This window comes from Armigeres subalbatus, chromosome 1, assembly GCF_024139115.2.
Source record: "Armigeres subalbatus isolate Guangzhou_Male chromosome 1, GZ_Asu_2, whole genome shotgun sequence".
NCBI lineage: Eukaryota > Metazoa > Arthropoda > Insecta > Diptera > Culicidae > Armigeres > Armigeres subalbatus.
In genome coordinates, this window is record NC_085139.1 from 213,152,004 (window position 1) to 213,168,661 (window position 16,658).

Below are 16,658 nucleotides of genomic sequence, written 5' to 3' on the forward strand. Positions count from 1 at the left end.
CATCGATTTGTCTCAGAATCACTCCGAGCTTTGAAACATGGAGTTTCCTAAAGGCATCAGCCAATCTGCAAAGTAATTGCTTCTTATGTGCAAATCTTACCGCTTGATTTTGCATTGAGGATGGCAGTGGAAAAGGCAGTAAAGGATTCTGGCTGTGATATACATAATAAAAGCGATGTTACAACCGATTGAACGCTATTGTTTGCGTATACTACTCATCTGTCATCTAATACAAGAATGCATTTTATAATTATAACCTTATTACAATAAATTACATTTAAAGAGACCATTTATGTTAACATATGTATATTGCACTTGATAGAGAAATAAATACAGCACTTGTGACCAAATCTCTGGAAGTTCTCCGTTTCTTTTTAAGAATATCCTTTCAAATGCCGAAACGCGACGAATGCATCCAAACCATACACGATTCCAACTATTGAGCCCATGTACTAAAAAAATTGAAATATTCATGAACATTTTTGGTTCTGACTATTATTTCTGGAAAACTCACATAAACTGCAGTCATGGCAGGATAAGCACTGTGTACTCCACCGGTGGTTTTGAACAGCAGGAATTTGGGATACAGCCACACGTTGACAGCGAATCCCATGTATGAGGATGCGCTAAGGTATAGAAAGCACGATATCCCGTTGTACATTACTTCCTGGAAAGGGAAAATAAAGAAAACGTTCACGTACGATCATAATATGGACCCTAGAGGACTCTTTACTAGATTATCTTAACTGAACCCCATATAGAGGGAATAAAATGTTTTAAAGGATCATCTAGCCTATTTAAAGGGATGTTGGGGCTCTGCCTACTAAAAAAATTAAATTCATAGAGCATTTTTTTGTTCTTTTTTATTTTTGAAATTTTTGGATATTTGAAGAAAATGATATTTAGATATACAAAAAGTATACAAAACAGTTGACTTATTTTGGGATATTTAGAAAAAACAGTAGAATTCTTAACTAAGAAATCTGGGACACATTTCGATCTAAATCGGAGTATTTTGGAGAGACATCGAGGGGTTCACTTGAAAGGCCTGGAAATCCGACGGCTGAATATCAATCAGTAAATTGAGATAATGTATGTCTGTATGTGAGTATGTATACGCTGTGTCTTGGTATGTGTAGTTTTGTTGTAAAAATTGCCTCAATCGATTCGCACACAGAAGACGATGTATTCAGCGGAGGATTCCAGTGATTATCTTGGAAAATGAGCCTAATAGGTCAACGTGTTTTCAAAATACTGTAATTTTATAAAGTGTACACACGCAAAAAAAAGCGTTCATGAATTCGTGAACTGACAAGTTCATGGTGTATTTTTTCGTGAACAACAGCCACGGATTCGGGAACAAAGTCACGTTTTCTGGAACGTTCTGGAAAACGTGATTGGTGTTCCCGAATCCATGATTTAAATCACGGCGTATTTTTGCTGGTTCACGAATTCGGGAACGCTTTTTTTGCGTGCAGAAAAACACATTTCTGGCACTTATACTCATCTAATTTGCTCACAACAAGTTTTATACGACGGGGATTTCAGCATTGAATACAAATAAACGTGAATGATGGGATATATCCACCTATCAGTGCTCTTTTTAACTTTTCTTATAAGAAATTACCTGGAATTATACATTTTTTCATATGGCTCTAACTTGGAAATGTGCAAATATGTGCACCCTGAAAGATCTGATGGTGCTCTAAAATATGGTAAATGTAAAGTAGCGGCGACAAAAGACTTTTTTCATTGTCAAAATCGTCGAATTTTAAAATTTTCAATCAAATCGGTAAGAACAACAAGAGCTTTTTTAATGAATGTAAAATATGCTATAGGAAGGTTTCAGTATGACTAATAAAGTAGAACATATCATACGGTGTTATCACTCGCAAAATTTTAGATCTTTCAAAAAAAGATCTTAACACATACACAGGCCATTGCCTGAGCCGATATCACTTGAAGCTGTTAGGAAAACTTCAAGATGATGTATGTCGTTTCTGCGGCACACATGTAGAAAACTCGGAACATCTGTTATGCCATTGTCCGGCAATTTTTAGAAAGAGATTACAGCTCTTCAACAAGGGGCTGATAGAACCCTCAGAAGTTTGGAGAACAAGTCCCAATATGGTAGTACGATTCATCAGAACCATAATACCGCATTGGGATAACGCTGGTAGTCAAGGTAATGTAATTGCTCTAAATAGTAATGATGCGTCAACTTGACAAAACTAGATCAAATGGGGCATATATCACAATAGATCTAACAAATGGTCGCAGTGATTTTTAATCCCAACAATTACCCAACAGGGAAAAAAATCATACGGTGTAGATATGTTTTTTCACGCATTTTTAGAATACAAGTTTTTCACATTTTTCACTAGGGTTACTTTGACGCCTCTCCAATATAGTCTATTTACTTTTTTATAAGATCAATAAAAGTATACAATTTACCAGCGTAAGTAACGGGGAATGATTGGCGCAATTCGATATCTAGTGTGAGACAAAGAAGGATAAGCAGCTACAATTTCGATTAGATGAATTTCTAATTCTATTCCTTAAAGTTAAAATCCAACAATTTGTTATTTTAAAGTGGTAAACTAGAATTTGTTCAACCGTCCAAGACGAGTTTAGTACTCTCCATTTAATTCCACAACGTTTTGTTTTCTTTGCAAATATAAATTTTATCCCTATTGTAATATTTAAATCACTGGGCACATACACAACCACGAATTACCTTTAGTTACAAATTTACGGGCAGTTAACGTAGAAGACAACAAATGTTAAAACAAAAAACAAGAAATTAAAATAAAGCAATTTCAGCTTGTAGCCTACTCAAAATAACGATTTAGCTGGTTAAGAGTCCGAAACGTGACAGTCTTCGTAACTATTGTAAAACCCTCAGTAGATAAAATTGAGCTATGATAAATTGTTTTGTCATTTTTTCCAATCAGAATTATAACAGCAATACAATAATATCCCGATTTTATCACCCACCTGGTGAATTGTGGGGTGATGAAATAGCAAATGTGACAAAATCGGTGTTTTTTTTCACGGCATGAATCAGTTTATGCATTTAAAACGCAAAATTCGTGAACGGAACCCGTAATTTACTGTTGCAAAGACTTACAACATTCTTGACAGGTACTCAGCAGAGTCTATTAGATAGAGTTACGCAAAGAGGATCTTCTTACACTTATTCTGAATGATACTCTTGTTATTCTGTTGCCAACCTTCACTTTTGTTCAACCCTTCAAGTGACTTCACGGGAGCGTTCACTTCTAAAGCTTTTTAATTCAATAACCTAGTCACCCACAGAGTGCAAACACGTGAGTTTCTTGTTGCTACTTTATTGGGGAATGTATTGATGTTTTTTAAGCTGTTTCTAGATCAAATCTAATACATTTCAGTTAGCGCGTTTTAATTCGCCATAATAATCATTAGGCGATAACAATACTTCCGCCTCACCAACAAGCATTTATTTACTTTGCTCGATAGGTGGACGGTTTGACAGTTCAATAGGTAGATTTGGCTTCACTCTTTGCGCAACTCTATCCAGCTTTCCACGTTCGGTAATGGCGGCTTATCGGTGTGTAAAAATCAATTGCTCACTGTACTGTTTGACACTAGCTGGAGGAAAGCCCACTGGCGTTCCTGGGTGAGGGGAAGGGAAAAAAGGCCTTTTCGACAGTGAGTTTTCCTCCAGCTAGTGTCAAACAGTACAGCGATTGATTGATTTTTGCACACCGACAAGCCGCCATTACCGAGCGTGGAAAGCTGGATATATAATAGACTCTGGTACTCAGAAATGATACATAGTAAACCACAGGCAGTGAAAGTTATTTCATAGAAATTTGGTTTCTCTGCCCTGCAAAGGTAAATTTCGGCCCCGCCACTTGGAGAATAATTCTGTAGAATAGACCTTGCAGAATGCAAGATTTGGCGCAAAGATTTGTTGTGAAAACCGGATTTTTTTGGCTTTGCAGAAAAGAGAAGCCAAATTTCTATGAAAATACGAACTTTTGTGAATTAAATTCCGTTTTTCTCAACAAACGAACGTGCGAAATGGAATCAAGCAATTCACATGCATTTTACAAGGCCCATTCTACAAAATTCAAACTTTATTCTAGAAGTGAGGAGCCGAAATTCAGCTTTGCAGAGGAGAGAAATCAAATTTCTATAAGAAAATTATTTTGAGCTTTTTAGTGGAATGTTTTCACCTGTCATAAGACGAGTTTATACAATCCCATTGAATTCCACCACTTAATTGCATCTTGACAGATACGTATTTCGACCTCAAAAGTAAGGCCGTCTTCAGTGTCTCGTACTTGACTCGACTTTCTATGAGGGCAAATTTCTATGAAAATACGGACTTTTGTGAATTAAGTTCTGTTTTTAGCAACAAATGTATGTGCCAAATAAAATCCAACAAACCGCATGCATTATGCAAGGCGTATTCTACGATTTTCAAACTTAATTCTCAAAGTGAGAAGCCAAAATTGAATTTTGAAGACCAGAGAATCCAAGTTTCCATGAAAATACGTATTTTTTTAAATAAATTCCGTTTTTCACAACAGATGAACGTGTCAACTTACTTAGATCATGTACGATTTCTTCTATATAAGTCAAACCTCATTCTCAGAGTTGTAAGCCAAAAACCAGCTTTACAGAACAGAGATGTCAAATTCCCATAAGAATACGTAGCTTTGCGAATTCAAACCCGTTTTTCTCAAAAACTGGACGTGTTACAAAAAATCTGAATACATGACTGAATTCAGCGAAGAAAAATCTTTCAAGCCTACACTGAAAATGGTTGATGGGAGCAAAACACTGTTGACTAGTGATTGAACATAGAATCACAACATGATATATTTTTTTTATTCTCTCCTGCTTGGGTAGTGAGAAGTGAATACTGAGAAAAGGAAATGTACTGTACAATAAGAAGTGAGCAGTGAGAAATGAGAAGTGAGTAGTGAGAAGGGAGATGTGATAGATGAGAAGTGAGAAGTAGGGGGAGTGGTGAAGAAAACAGAACTGAGAGATGATTGGGAAGTTAAAAGCGACATGTTAATAAGTGAGAAAAGAGTGGTGAGATATTGTACAGAACGAAAAATGAAAAAAGAAGCGAAAGAACAAGGAAGAAACATGATAATGAATAAAGATTAAGGAAAAAAAAGGAATACGGATGAAGAGAGAAGAAAAAACGAAGTAAGAAGGAAGCAGAAACTAGGTTGAAGGAAGAAGAAGAAAATACGAAGAAAGAAGGAAGAAAAAGGAAGAAGGCAGAAAGAAGAAGAAAGAATGAAAACCGGATAAGGAGGAACCAAGTATTGAACTGTTACTTTTGAAAAATTACTTTAATAAAGCATGAACAATAATAAGGCAGAAGGAGCAAAGAAGATGAAAGAAGGTAGAAGGCAGAAGTAGGAAAGAGAATTCGTTGATGAACCAACAATTTGACTAGAGGTGTGCGCCGGTCCAAAAATCGTCGGCGGCGGCGGCGTTTTCGTCACGCCGAAAGCCATTTCAGCCGGCGGCGTGAATCGGCGTGGAGATTTTTAACGTTTGTTTAAAAAAAAAATTCTGCATTTTTTTCTGGTGTTTTCTAGACGGGAGAATCTTTTGCATTTCGTCGGAAAAATCTGATGAACTCTGAAAAATTCTCTGAGTTTCTCCAAAATATTAATTTGAAAATTATTTTCGGACTTTCAATGGCAACTACTTTGAAGTTTCGATAATTCTTCTTTATAATAATTTCCAAGGAAGCACTGTGGAATTTCCAAGGAAAGTAGTTTCAGTTTCTAAAGTAAAATGTTCGGAAAATCCACGGAAAGTTTCTGTTGAGTATTCTTCAAAATTTACAAAGAAAATTCTTAAGATTTCCCTCGGGAGATTATTCAAAATGTAGACATCAACGAAACAAAATTAGATTTCAACGGCAAATTGTTCTAAATTTTCATAAGAAATTCATTGGAATTTGCACGGGATTTTTTCAAATTTTCTATGGAAAATTATTCGGAATTTCTGAGGTGAATGTTATGGAATTTACCAAAATTATTCAGAGCTTCTACGTGTTTTTTTAACGGGAAACCGTTTGGTATCTCAACGAAAAAGAAAAAAAATTTTTTTTGGATTTCTACAGGGGATTCATTGTATTGTCCATAAGAAATTCGTCGGAAATTCAATGAAAAATTATTAAAAAGAAGAAGGGTCGTTTGACCGAAAATTATTTGGCGAAAGCCGAAAGACCGAATAATACGTTAAGTCAATAATTATCCAGCCGAATTGTATTTGGTCGGGATTCTGCCAAACCGCACCAAGCGCCTTTTTGACTGGCTTGTGATATTTGGTTCGCAAAAGGAAAACGGAAAGTATTTTATGTCAAATCATGCGTACATTTGTTGTAAGATATCCTTAGTTATGGCGTTGAACGATGTCCGATGTGATTTATGATCAATTGAATCTGTTACACGAAAACTTTGGCAATAAAATTGGAAATTTTTCATTGGCGCCTGGTGTGATTTGACAGAACCTCGACCATTTGATCGAAATAAACGTTTGGTCAAAACGGTTATACAACGTAAAACAGTTTTGCCAAAAAAAATGGATTTGGCCAAAGCAACGTACGGCCGAATTGGTAATTTGGCCAAAACAGCACTCTTCCCTAATACGTCATTTGGCTGATATAGTCGTTTAGCTGAAAAGGTTATAAGGCCGAATATGTCGTTACGCCGAAATGGATGTTTCACAGAAAGGGTCATTTGATCGAAAATGTTAATTACTGAACGGTAATATGGTCAAAAATATCCATTATATCCAAATATCCAAATATAATTTTACCACACCTGAATTTCAACCATATTGATTCATAGGGTTAAAAAATATCGCGGTAATACCAAAACGATTTTTTTGGCAAAACATTGATTTTATAATTACTGGAAAACTACAACTCTTAGTGTACAAGTATATTCCGCAAACTTTTTTGTATACGCGTTTTTGCTGAATAAGTCATCAATTTACAACCTATAGAATTCAAAATATTAAAAAAGACTAATTTTTGCCAAAAAACTCATTTTGGTATTACCGCAATATTTTTTTAACCTATGAATCAATATGGTCGAAACTCAGGTGTGGTAAAATTCAAGTAATATCTGAGCTTTGGTCAAATTTTCAGCAAAATTGGTTCACACGCAATCAAGATCTAGATCTCCAAAGTTGACCATTTTGTATGGAAAACGGCTAGTGGGCTTTTTATTATGCCGGTCACTGTAGTTTGTTCGGCCAAATTACATATTCGGCCAAACACCTTTCGGCCTTGTGTCTATCGGCCAAATGGCCCTACCTGTCGTTTGGCCGAAAATCATTCGACGAAAAGCCATTTATTCGAATGACTGGTTAGGCCAAAAGTCTTCTAGCCAAATTCCATTAGACCAAATTAAACGTTTGTCCAGGTTTGACCAAAAATGACATTTGGCAGAAAGCGATAAACAGCCGAAAGCCTCATTCGGCCGAATTGGTAATTTTACGGAAAATTTGTTTTTCTCTAACAGTTTTTTTTTTGCTAAAAATGTCATTTGGCCAAAATAGTCGTTTGGCCGAAAAAGTCCTTTGACCGACCAGATCATTTGGCCGAAAATTTAATTTGGTAGAAATGTTCGTTTGGCAGAAATAGTCCTTTGGCTGCATTTCTTCTGCATTTTCTGCCAATGTTGGCAATGTTGCATTCTACAAAATGGCTTTCTGCCAAAAGACTCTTCACCGTTCAAAAAAATCTATTTCAACGATATTTTTTTGGATTTCAACGGGAAATCCTTCGAAATTTACACTCGAAGTTTATTTTACTTTTCACGGTGGTATTTTCGAAATTTCAACGGAAAATTGTATGGAATTTTTAAGGATATCATACCAAATACCAATTCCACGAAAAATTATCTGGAATTCTAACAGGATCAACCGGAAAAATCTACGGAAATTCCATTGTATCGTTGGATTTCTTCAATTGTGGATCTCTTCAATTTTGAATCGGCGTGAAAAATTATAGACCAACGGCGTGAAAATTTTAAACGGCGGCGCGACGATGCAAAAATGTCGGCGGCGGCGGCGTGCCAAAAACTGTCGGCGGCGGTGGCGTGGCGCGGCGGCACACACCTCTAAATTTGACGCCACCATATACGGTTCGAGGCCACATCTCTCCATCCTCGATTGCGCTCCATACTCGCCAAGTCGTTCTGTATCTGGTCAGCCCACCCATCAAAGAAGAAAGAAGGAAGAAGAAAAAAACCAAGTAGGAAGAAGAAAGTGAGGAAAACAAAGAAGGAAAAAGTTTGAAGGAAGAATAAAGAAGAAGAAATAAGAAGAAAGAAAATAGAATGAAGAAGGAAAAAAGAAGAAAGAAGAAGGAAAGAGGAAGTAGGAAAAAGGAAAATATACGAAGAAAGAGGGAAAAAAGAAGGAAGCGAGAAGTAAAACCCTAATTAATCCACCTAGCGATGTTGATTTCTTGTGCAAAAAAAAGTACGAGACACTGAAGACGGCTTCTCAGTTGAGGTCGGAATACGTATCTGGAAAGATTACAAAATGAGGTGGAATTAATTGGAATAGTACTAAATTCGTCTTCTGACAGGAGGAGGAAGAGATGGAAGGAAGAAAATAGAAGATACAAAATAATTGAAAGAAGGGTGAAGGAAGAATAATAAGGAAAGAAGGAAGAAGAAACAAAGAAGAATTAAATAATAAGAAAGAAGGAAGGTGGAAGAAGAAAAATATAAAAAAGATGAAAGAAAGAGAAATAGGAAGAAAAGTGGAATAAGGAATAAGAATGTTGAGAGAAGGAATAAGGAAGAAGGTAGAAAAAACATTTAAGATGTAAGAAAGAAATAAAAAGTAGCAAGCTGGGAAAAATGAAAAAGGAAGAAGGGCAAAGAAGAAAGGCGAAGAAAAGGAAAGGAGGAAAAAGGAAGTAGATAGAAGGAAGAGGGGAAAAGAAAGGAGGAAATAATTAGGAAGTAAGAGAGTAAAAGTTAGAAGCAAAAAAAAGTTATAAATTTTATAATTAAAATAAAATGAAATCTGAAGAGAAGGGAAAGCGAAAATAGAAAGAAGAAAGGAAAAGGACATTGGAAAGAATAAGGATTAATTAGAAAATTTTCCATTCTCACATCTCACTTTTCACTTCTTATTCTTCACTTCTCATTTCTCATTCTTTACTTAACACTTCTTACTTCACATTACTCACTTCTCATTTCTCATTTGTCAATACTCCGTTCTCACTTATCACCTCTCACTTTTCTCTTTTTCACTTCACACTTTTCACTTCTCATTGTTCAATTTTTCACTTTTTACTTCTCACTTTTCACCTCTCAATTCCCACTTTTATTTTTATACTTTTCACTTCTCACTTCTTACTTTTCGCTTTCCAATTTTCACTTCCCATTGTTCCCTTGGTCGACTTTTTGCTTTTCACTTATTATTTTTCACTTGTCACTTCTAGCTTCGACCTTTTTACTTTTCACTACTCGCGTCTTATTACCCAACGAATGTATGAAATTCATACTAATCACTTTTGATTACTCATCTTTCATTACTTGCAATCTAAGGATTCTTTTTCAAAGAGTTTTCAATCCGGAAATAGCTAGTTCCATTCTTGTTTCGTTGAAATAATTCATGCAGTTAGCGGGAAAAGAGCTCGTATTCGGGCTGGCAGCACCCTCTCAGATTTCAATGAAACTTTCTGGGCATGTATAGACTTGGTCACAAGAAGCCACTTTGTTTCATTAAAACCTGAGAGGGTGCTGCCAACATTTGTTCGAGCTGGCGCGAAATCCCTCAACTTCTGTAAAAATGCTTAGCCAAAAACCAGGCCAAGTTTCAGTTGGAATTGAAAACCATTGAAAAGGATGAGAAAAATGTTAAATTGACATATGGAAAGCACACACTGTCGGTTGCAATAATCGTTAACTTGAAGTGGGGTTACTGCTTCTTGGAATCATAACATGTACCCAAATCAAAAACAGTCGAAAACAACGAATTTAAGCGCAAATTCTGTTGTTTCTTATTTTGGGGATTTATTTTAGTAGTGAGCGCACATGATGTCATTAATAAATGACACAAATTTAACCGTTTGTTGTTTGCAAATAATACTAATATAGAAGCATATCATTACTCCATTTGCTCAGATGATGATGGTTTGTTTTTGAGGGATATTAACTCAGGCGGTCATTCATCCCTAATCCCATTTGCTCAGGTTGCCGTTTTCCTTTATGTAGAGGAAGAGGTTCGGTTGTGGGCACCGTTCGGTTATGGTAATCTCTACCTACATATCTTTTGACAGATAACAGATGCTGTCATTCTGACAAACGTCATTTGTTTGCTATAGTTTTTTTTATTCATGTATTTATTTGGTAGGCACTCTGCGTTCTTAACCTTTTGTCTGTGCTCAAAAAACTTACGTTGTCTGTGCTCTGGGGTCAAATTGACCCAAAATAGAAATTGCTATAACTTTTTGATTGTTTGGCCAATTTAAGATTTTTTGGGCTCTTTCGAAAGATAATTTAATTATCAGAACGTCGGCTCCAGGGGCACGTTCACCTCAATTTGGGAGATTTGTGCCAAGGTCTTTTAGGTCGTAATGATTGACTATAGGTGGGGGGTACCTCGCGGTGAGGGGTTTTCGTAAAAAAAAGGATACAAAAACAGTGTTTTTATTCTTATTCTGAATTCTTATATCTGAAAATCCTACCCAATTTGAACTGCAGTTTTTCAAAAAGGTTATGCAGGAAGGCGTTTGCCTTGACTGAGGCATTGGTTAGTTTAGAACTGGGCCGCTAGGTGGTGGTATATTTGTATTCATTATTTTAGACAAATCAAGATATTCCGATATATGGAATTTCCTACATTGTAAATATTCTAATCGCAAAAATTTGAAATTTGTTAAAATGATGTCTTAAGCAAAGGTTGTCTGGTGAGAATGGACTGTCTTGTAACGGAAAAAATAATTCGGAATTTTACAAATAGGCGGCAAATTGGCTGATCTTTGGTTACGCGTGTAGACTCAATGGCCTGATCTCCAGGGTTTTCTTGGATAACCTTAAAAATATTCTGTGAATGATTTCTATTATTTGCATTGCTGGAGCTGGTTGAACACAAAGAAAACTTTTGGTGGACTGTACCACAACATTCATGTTTCCAAAAAATGCTACGAACCAAAATACATCAGATCTCAGATGGAACAGAATATTCAAATTTAACAGCTCACGAGAGCCGCATCTTGAAAGAAGTGCTCATTATATTGAGCACCGCTTCGTAGCACATAGGAGTACGCAGTGTAAAAGCGTGGCCAAAACTATGCTAATCATTTTGTCGGCTGTAAATGCATTCAATTAACAGCCAAAGCGTATTTTTTGTTTTTGTGCTCTTTGTATTAAACTAGTAGTGAAGTATGACCACCGGCGGCGTCAGTTGTTGTTATTAGGTAGAGCACCACTTGGCGTAAGAACGCTGCCTTTGGGAACTACAGCGTGCTTGCGACGAGTGGTGCCTTCCTCTGACTCTGTCATTGAGTATGATTTTTATGTTAATTTAAATTCTTGGATTATTACTTACTAAGATTTCCGAAGATGTGCTTTGTTTGTTCACTTCGACCATATAAATTTGTCATCGGATAATGTTTAAGTCCCTGGATAATGTATTGATATTACAATCAATGGAGCAGATCAGATAAATTCGTTGCACTGTAGTCGCTTTATTTCTTAACAACCTTTTACATCCGAAAAATGCGTATGCTTTTCATCAAAGTCTAACTCTTCTTTGAAAGCGAACTAATTTATGAGCTTTGTGGCAAAAATCATAAATATTTATTTTTTTCGCCTAGCTTTTCATAGAAAAATTCACTATATTCAAATAAAAACAACTCACGATTGCGTGAGGATGCGTGAAATGTTTTTCATGGAGCTTATTGAGGAAACTCCAATATTTCCAACGTTGACAATTTTGTTGCTTGATCGGGTTTGGAACCTAATTAAAAGTTTAATTTTGTAAAACATATTATTGAAAAAAAGGTAAAAAAAAGCTGGCAATTAAAATCATCATTTTGGATCACCTAAACACAATTTCAGATCGAATCATGCTTGGAAAGGATTTTACATACCCTCATTATTGGTGCCTATATTGATTTTCATCTTAAAAATCAATAAAAACCCAGAAAAACACGATAAAACATGAATATTTTTTTATGGACAGTTGCGATAAAACTAGCATGTAAATTATGGTGAAGTTTTGGCAGCTAGCATTGCTCACAAGTAATCAATATTGATACATAAATCCCAGGGCAAGTTAGTATTACTATTTGAGAGTACAAAAACGAAAAATAATATACAACTTGGGTGTAGGTACGAGGGATCATAAGCTAAAGCAATATTTCAAACATGCAAGACTATTGCAAGTACACTAGCGCCGCCTATGTGTAAACTTCCTAATTATTTTTTCCGTCACAAGACAGTCCATTCCCATCAGACGAACTTTGTTAAAGACGTCATCTTTACAATTTTCGAAATTGTTCAATAAGAATATTTACAATGTGGAAAATTTCATATAATCGGTATATCTTGAGTAGTCTTAAATAAAGAATTCAAATATACCAGCGGCCAAGTTCTAAACTAATCCATGCTTCATGTTAAAGCACACGCCTTCCTGCATAACCTTTTTGAAAAGGTACAATCCAAAATGGGTAGGATTTTCAGATAAGAAGTAAAATAGGCATAAAACAAATACTGTTTTTGTTCTCTTTTTCACGAATCACCCTCCCCGCGAGGTACCCGCCCACCTAAAGTCAATCTTTGGTTACTGAAAGATGATTAAATTTTCTTTCGAAACAGGCCAAAAAATCTAAAATTGGCCAAACAATAAAAAAGTTATAGCAATTTCAATTTGAGGTCAATTTGACCCCAGAGCACAGACAACGTAAGTTTAAAAAAAAAAGTATATTATAGCGCTTATTTTCAAGATTGTTCAAACGAATTTGCACCTAGGGGACAGATCTCGGCGAGTTTAACCAAACTACCAAAAAATAGGAGAATCGGTTGAAAACTAAAAAAATGGCAGCCTTTCAAAGTGGCATGGGGTCATATTGTCCCGTGGCCTCGGGCCCCCACAAATCTTATGTATCAAAACCAACCTTTTTTGTACATTTAGGGGCCCCCACAAGCTGTTGAATGTTGGCCCCGGGGCCCCCTTCTGGCAAAATCCTGCCCTGGTTATGGGCATCCTCATTTTATTGACAAATGAATCAATGTCGATGTAGTTGTCCCCTAACTTATTTTAAATGACGTTTTATGCAGTTTTAATAATTAATTAGATATAATTGATTGAAATAATTCTATTTATATTTTTGTTTTTTGGGTATGTCCACTTTTTGGAACTAAGCGTTAACCGATTTGCTTGCAACAAGTTGCATTCGACGGTGAATTCTGTCCCATTGTTTTCTGTTGAAAAATGATCAGATCAGACTATAAGATCAAAATGTGTGGCCAAACTATTATTTTTTTCATTATGAACGAGAAAGGTAACATTACCGCTAGGGTGATTAATCAGGGGTTGTTTCACTGTGATGCATATAAAAGAATGCAATAAACAAATCAATGGAAGAAATGAAATCCATTTACCTAAAGTGCGATTTTAACCCCTCCTATATGTGAATGTTTTCAATATCATCCCTAATGCACTAGGCATCATCACTGCTATGTGAATGGATCAGAGATATTAGTGCCTTCTGGCTATTAGAGTAAATTATTCATTTTCCTTAAATTTAGGTGGTTTTTATACTTTCTTCTTTATTTTTAGCCTAGTTTTCAAGGGACCCCCAGCGAACAACAAAATTGAAATGCCCAAAAAATGACAATTTTGCGAAATTGTCATAAAAAATCAATATAATTTCTTCATTAGTTGAAGGGCTATTCGTCTAGTTTTCCATTGGTATACAAAGGCATAAGATCAATTGGACCAAAAACAAAAGGGTGCCCACAAACCGAACCTTTTCCTCTACATATTGCCTCTAAGCTAGCTCATCGAAATTTAACCCAAAACCAGCACTGAAACGGGATTACCACTTACGAATATCGACTGCCGCACCAGGTGAAACGTCCGTGCCGAAATAGCGTAGCACAGCAGCAGGATCGAGGTGGTCGTCAAACACGCCGAAACCGTTGTCAGAAACCCATGGAACGCCTCCCCAATATCCTTGGCACTGTCCATCCCAAACTGAATCAGCAACGTTTGACAGAATGATCCCAATATGATTTCGAAAATCTTCAGTATCCCATTCTTGGACATGAAAAACTCCAAATTCACACAAGTACAAACACGACAGCAGCCTATCCGAATGCCACGATTTCGCGGTTCGTTGAAGTGTCCTCCCCCACCACGTGCCGCTCCAGACGAACCGTTCGGCATTCGAATTACGGTGGGAGGCATTTCTGTTGTCAAACTGCACTAAATAACAGTGATCGCAACTCGTCGCGCAACCAACGCAACGGATAAATTTTCCGGTATTTATAGACCAGACACGCACGCACGCTATCCACTTTTCACGGTGTCTCACGATTTTTCTACGAGACTCTGTCCAAAGACTGTGTCATCGCTGTTCAACTGCTTTCCTCAGACTGCGGTGGCATCCTGCGGGTCGTGAAAGCAAAAGGAGATCACCTACCTCGAAATTTGTTCCGTTTGTCTTAATGGGTGGTGCTTCTTCTTGAAATTCTGCTCTGCTGAACCAAAATGCATTAACATTACCCATTTTAATTTTGGAAATTGGTAGACACGAGGAAGTGTGAATGTCTTACGCGCATCTTCCAGAGTCATATCATTAATATCTAAAAATATCGGTGTTAAAAGCGCGCTTATCGGCGTCGCGAAGATAACTGGGACGAATGAACTCCACAGTTTCCCTCCCGTCGGAATAATTTTCCGCGCATTGAGATCTACCAATACCATGGTTGGAAATTCTGAATCACAGCTAAAGCAGCGGATGCTGCTGCCATTCCGGGAGATCAACCACGCTGTCAGTTGTGAAGACATGTGAGAATGGATGTGATGCTCGTTGGTTGCGGGCACGCGACGCATCATATTCATAAAAATAAGATGCACACAGTTCATTCTCCTTTCCTTCTTCTACGGTAGGAACGCGCCTACGGTGAATCTTCTCGGATGCTGTAGTGTGGCGACTCATATAACGCCTTGCTAGCTGCAGACGTTATACGATGGTTCGACTGTTGCGCTATTTAGTCTGCAGGGAGTCTTCCCTCACACAATATGCGTACAAATGTTGCACTCGGATAGGTCGATAGTGACGACGCCCGGAGAACTATTGGAGGTCAGGTATGCGCTTCGTCACATGTGTTGCCTTTCTAGTGCTGTTTTTTGGGATTTGTTTTGGTTTAGATATTCCCGATCTTGCACATGTCGAGAGGGAGTAGTAATGTAGTAATAATGTGAGTATGGAGGGTCGATTTATTTATGTTTACATCCGTTGGAATCAATTAATGTGGCGTTAACTCGGCGGAAACGCTAGAGGCAGATAACATTGTGGCACATTCTGATTATCTTGAACGCTTCTATATTATATGCCCTACAGTGGGATATTCAGTTGAACGTATACTTGATAACATGGGATAAACCATCGAATTTATCGTGACGAGAGATGGTCAAAGCGAATCACATCGTTGAACAAATCAGATCTGGGTCATTCAGACCAATAATCCGACTCTTTCATACGGATCAGATCTTTCTAACAAAGCGTAAGAAGAATGCAAACTGGTGAAATGATTGTCATTTTTGACACTTATATTCAATTATTCACTCTTCTCTTACTCACAAGCATTTATAACATGTATAGAGAGCCTACACAAACTTGTATTTTGTTATTTCCTAACAATCGAATAGATAATTTGCTGATCAGATGAACCGGATCTTTGAAAAAGTGAGCTACGAATCATTCACTCACTTTAAAGATTCGGATCATTTTAACGTTTCCAGATCTGAAGAATTGGGACCAGTGGCGTAGCAACGGGGGGCTACGCCACTGATTGGGACAACATGAATATCTAATTATAACTCACCTGTCACAAGACGAGTTTATACAATCCCATTGAATTCCACCACTTAATTGTATCTTGACAGATACGTATTTCGACCTCAACAGTAAGGCCGTCTTCAGTGTCTCGTACTTGACTCGATTATAACTACCGGTCCCGTTTGTCACAGCTCAAGTTGTATTAGATGTTAACGATGCATAAAGTTCTTTCAAAACTAAGTAATAAAGTGTAGCATTAACTGATTGATCTTCCATTCCATCTATTTGTGAAACGAGAATAAAATTTGATAAATTTCGTTTCGTGGAGCTTCCGGAAGGTGAGGATATTCAGGAATTTTGTGTATTATAATGATGAAAAAATAAATAAATAAAAAAAAATGAATAAAGAAATAAATCCATCTAACAAATTTGCTAAATATGAGAATCTTCACCAAGGGATTTCAGTAATTAGATATTTGCTTTAAAAAAAATAGTAGGGCATCAATTTTTTGAAGAAGATCTGTTAGCAATCATTATGGGTTTTTCTTCTATTCTTAAAATAGTAATTAAATCCAGATTGGTCCAGAGTTTGACT

At 36.7% G+C, this 16,658-nt stretch overlaps 1 protein-coding gene across 1 annotated transcript; it reads right to left on the minus strand.

Annotated features, from left to right (window-relative positions):
• Nucleotides 1–188: 188 nt before the first annotated feature.
• LOC134210684 (protein singles bar) lies at nucleotides 189–14,654 on the minus strand. The gene is made up of 3 exons (XM_062686885.1): nucleotides 14,107–14,654; nucleotides 515–667; nucleotides 189–452 (listed from the first exon to the last, which is right to left on the minus strand). Exons 1-3 carry the CDS (start codon nucleotides 14,464–14,466, stop codon nucleotides 375–377), a joined length of 591 nt encoding a protein of 196 aa, XP_062542869.1. The 5' UTR covers nucleotides 14,467–14,654; the 3' UTR covers nucleotides 189–374.
• Between the last annotated feature and the right edge of the window lie 2,004 nt (nucleotides 14,655–16,658).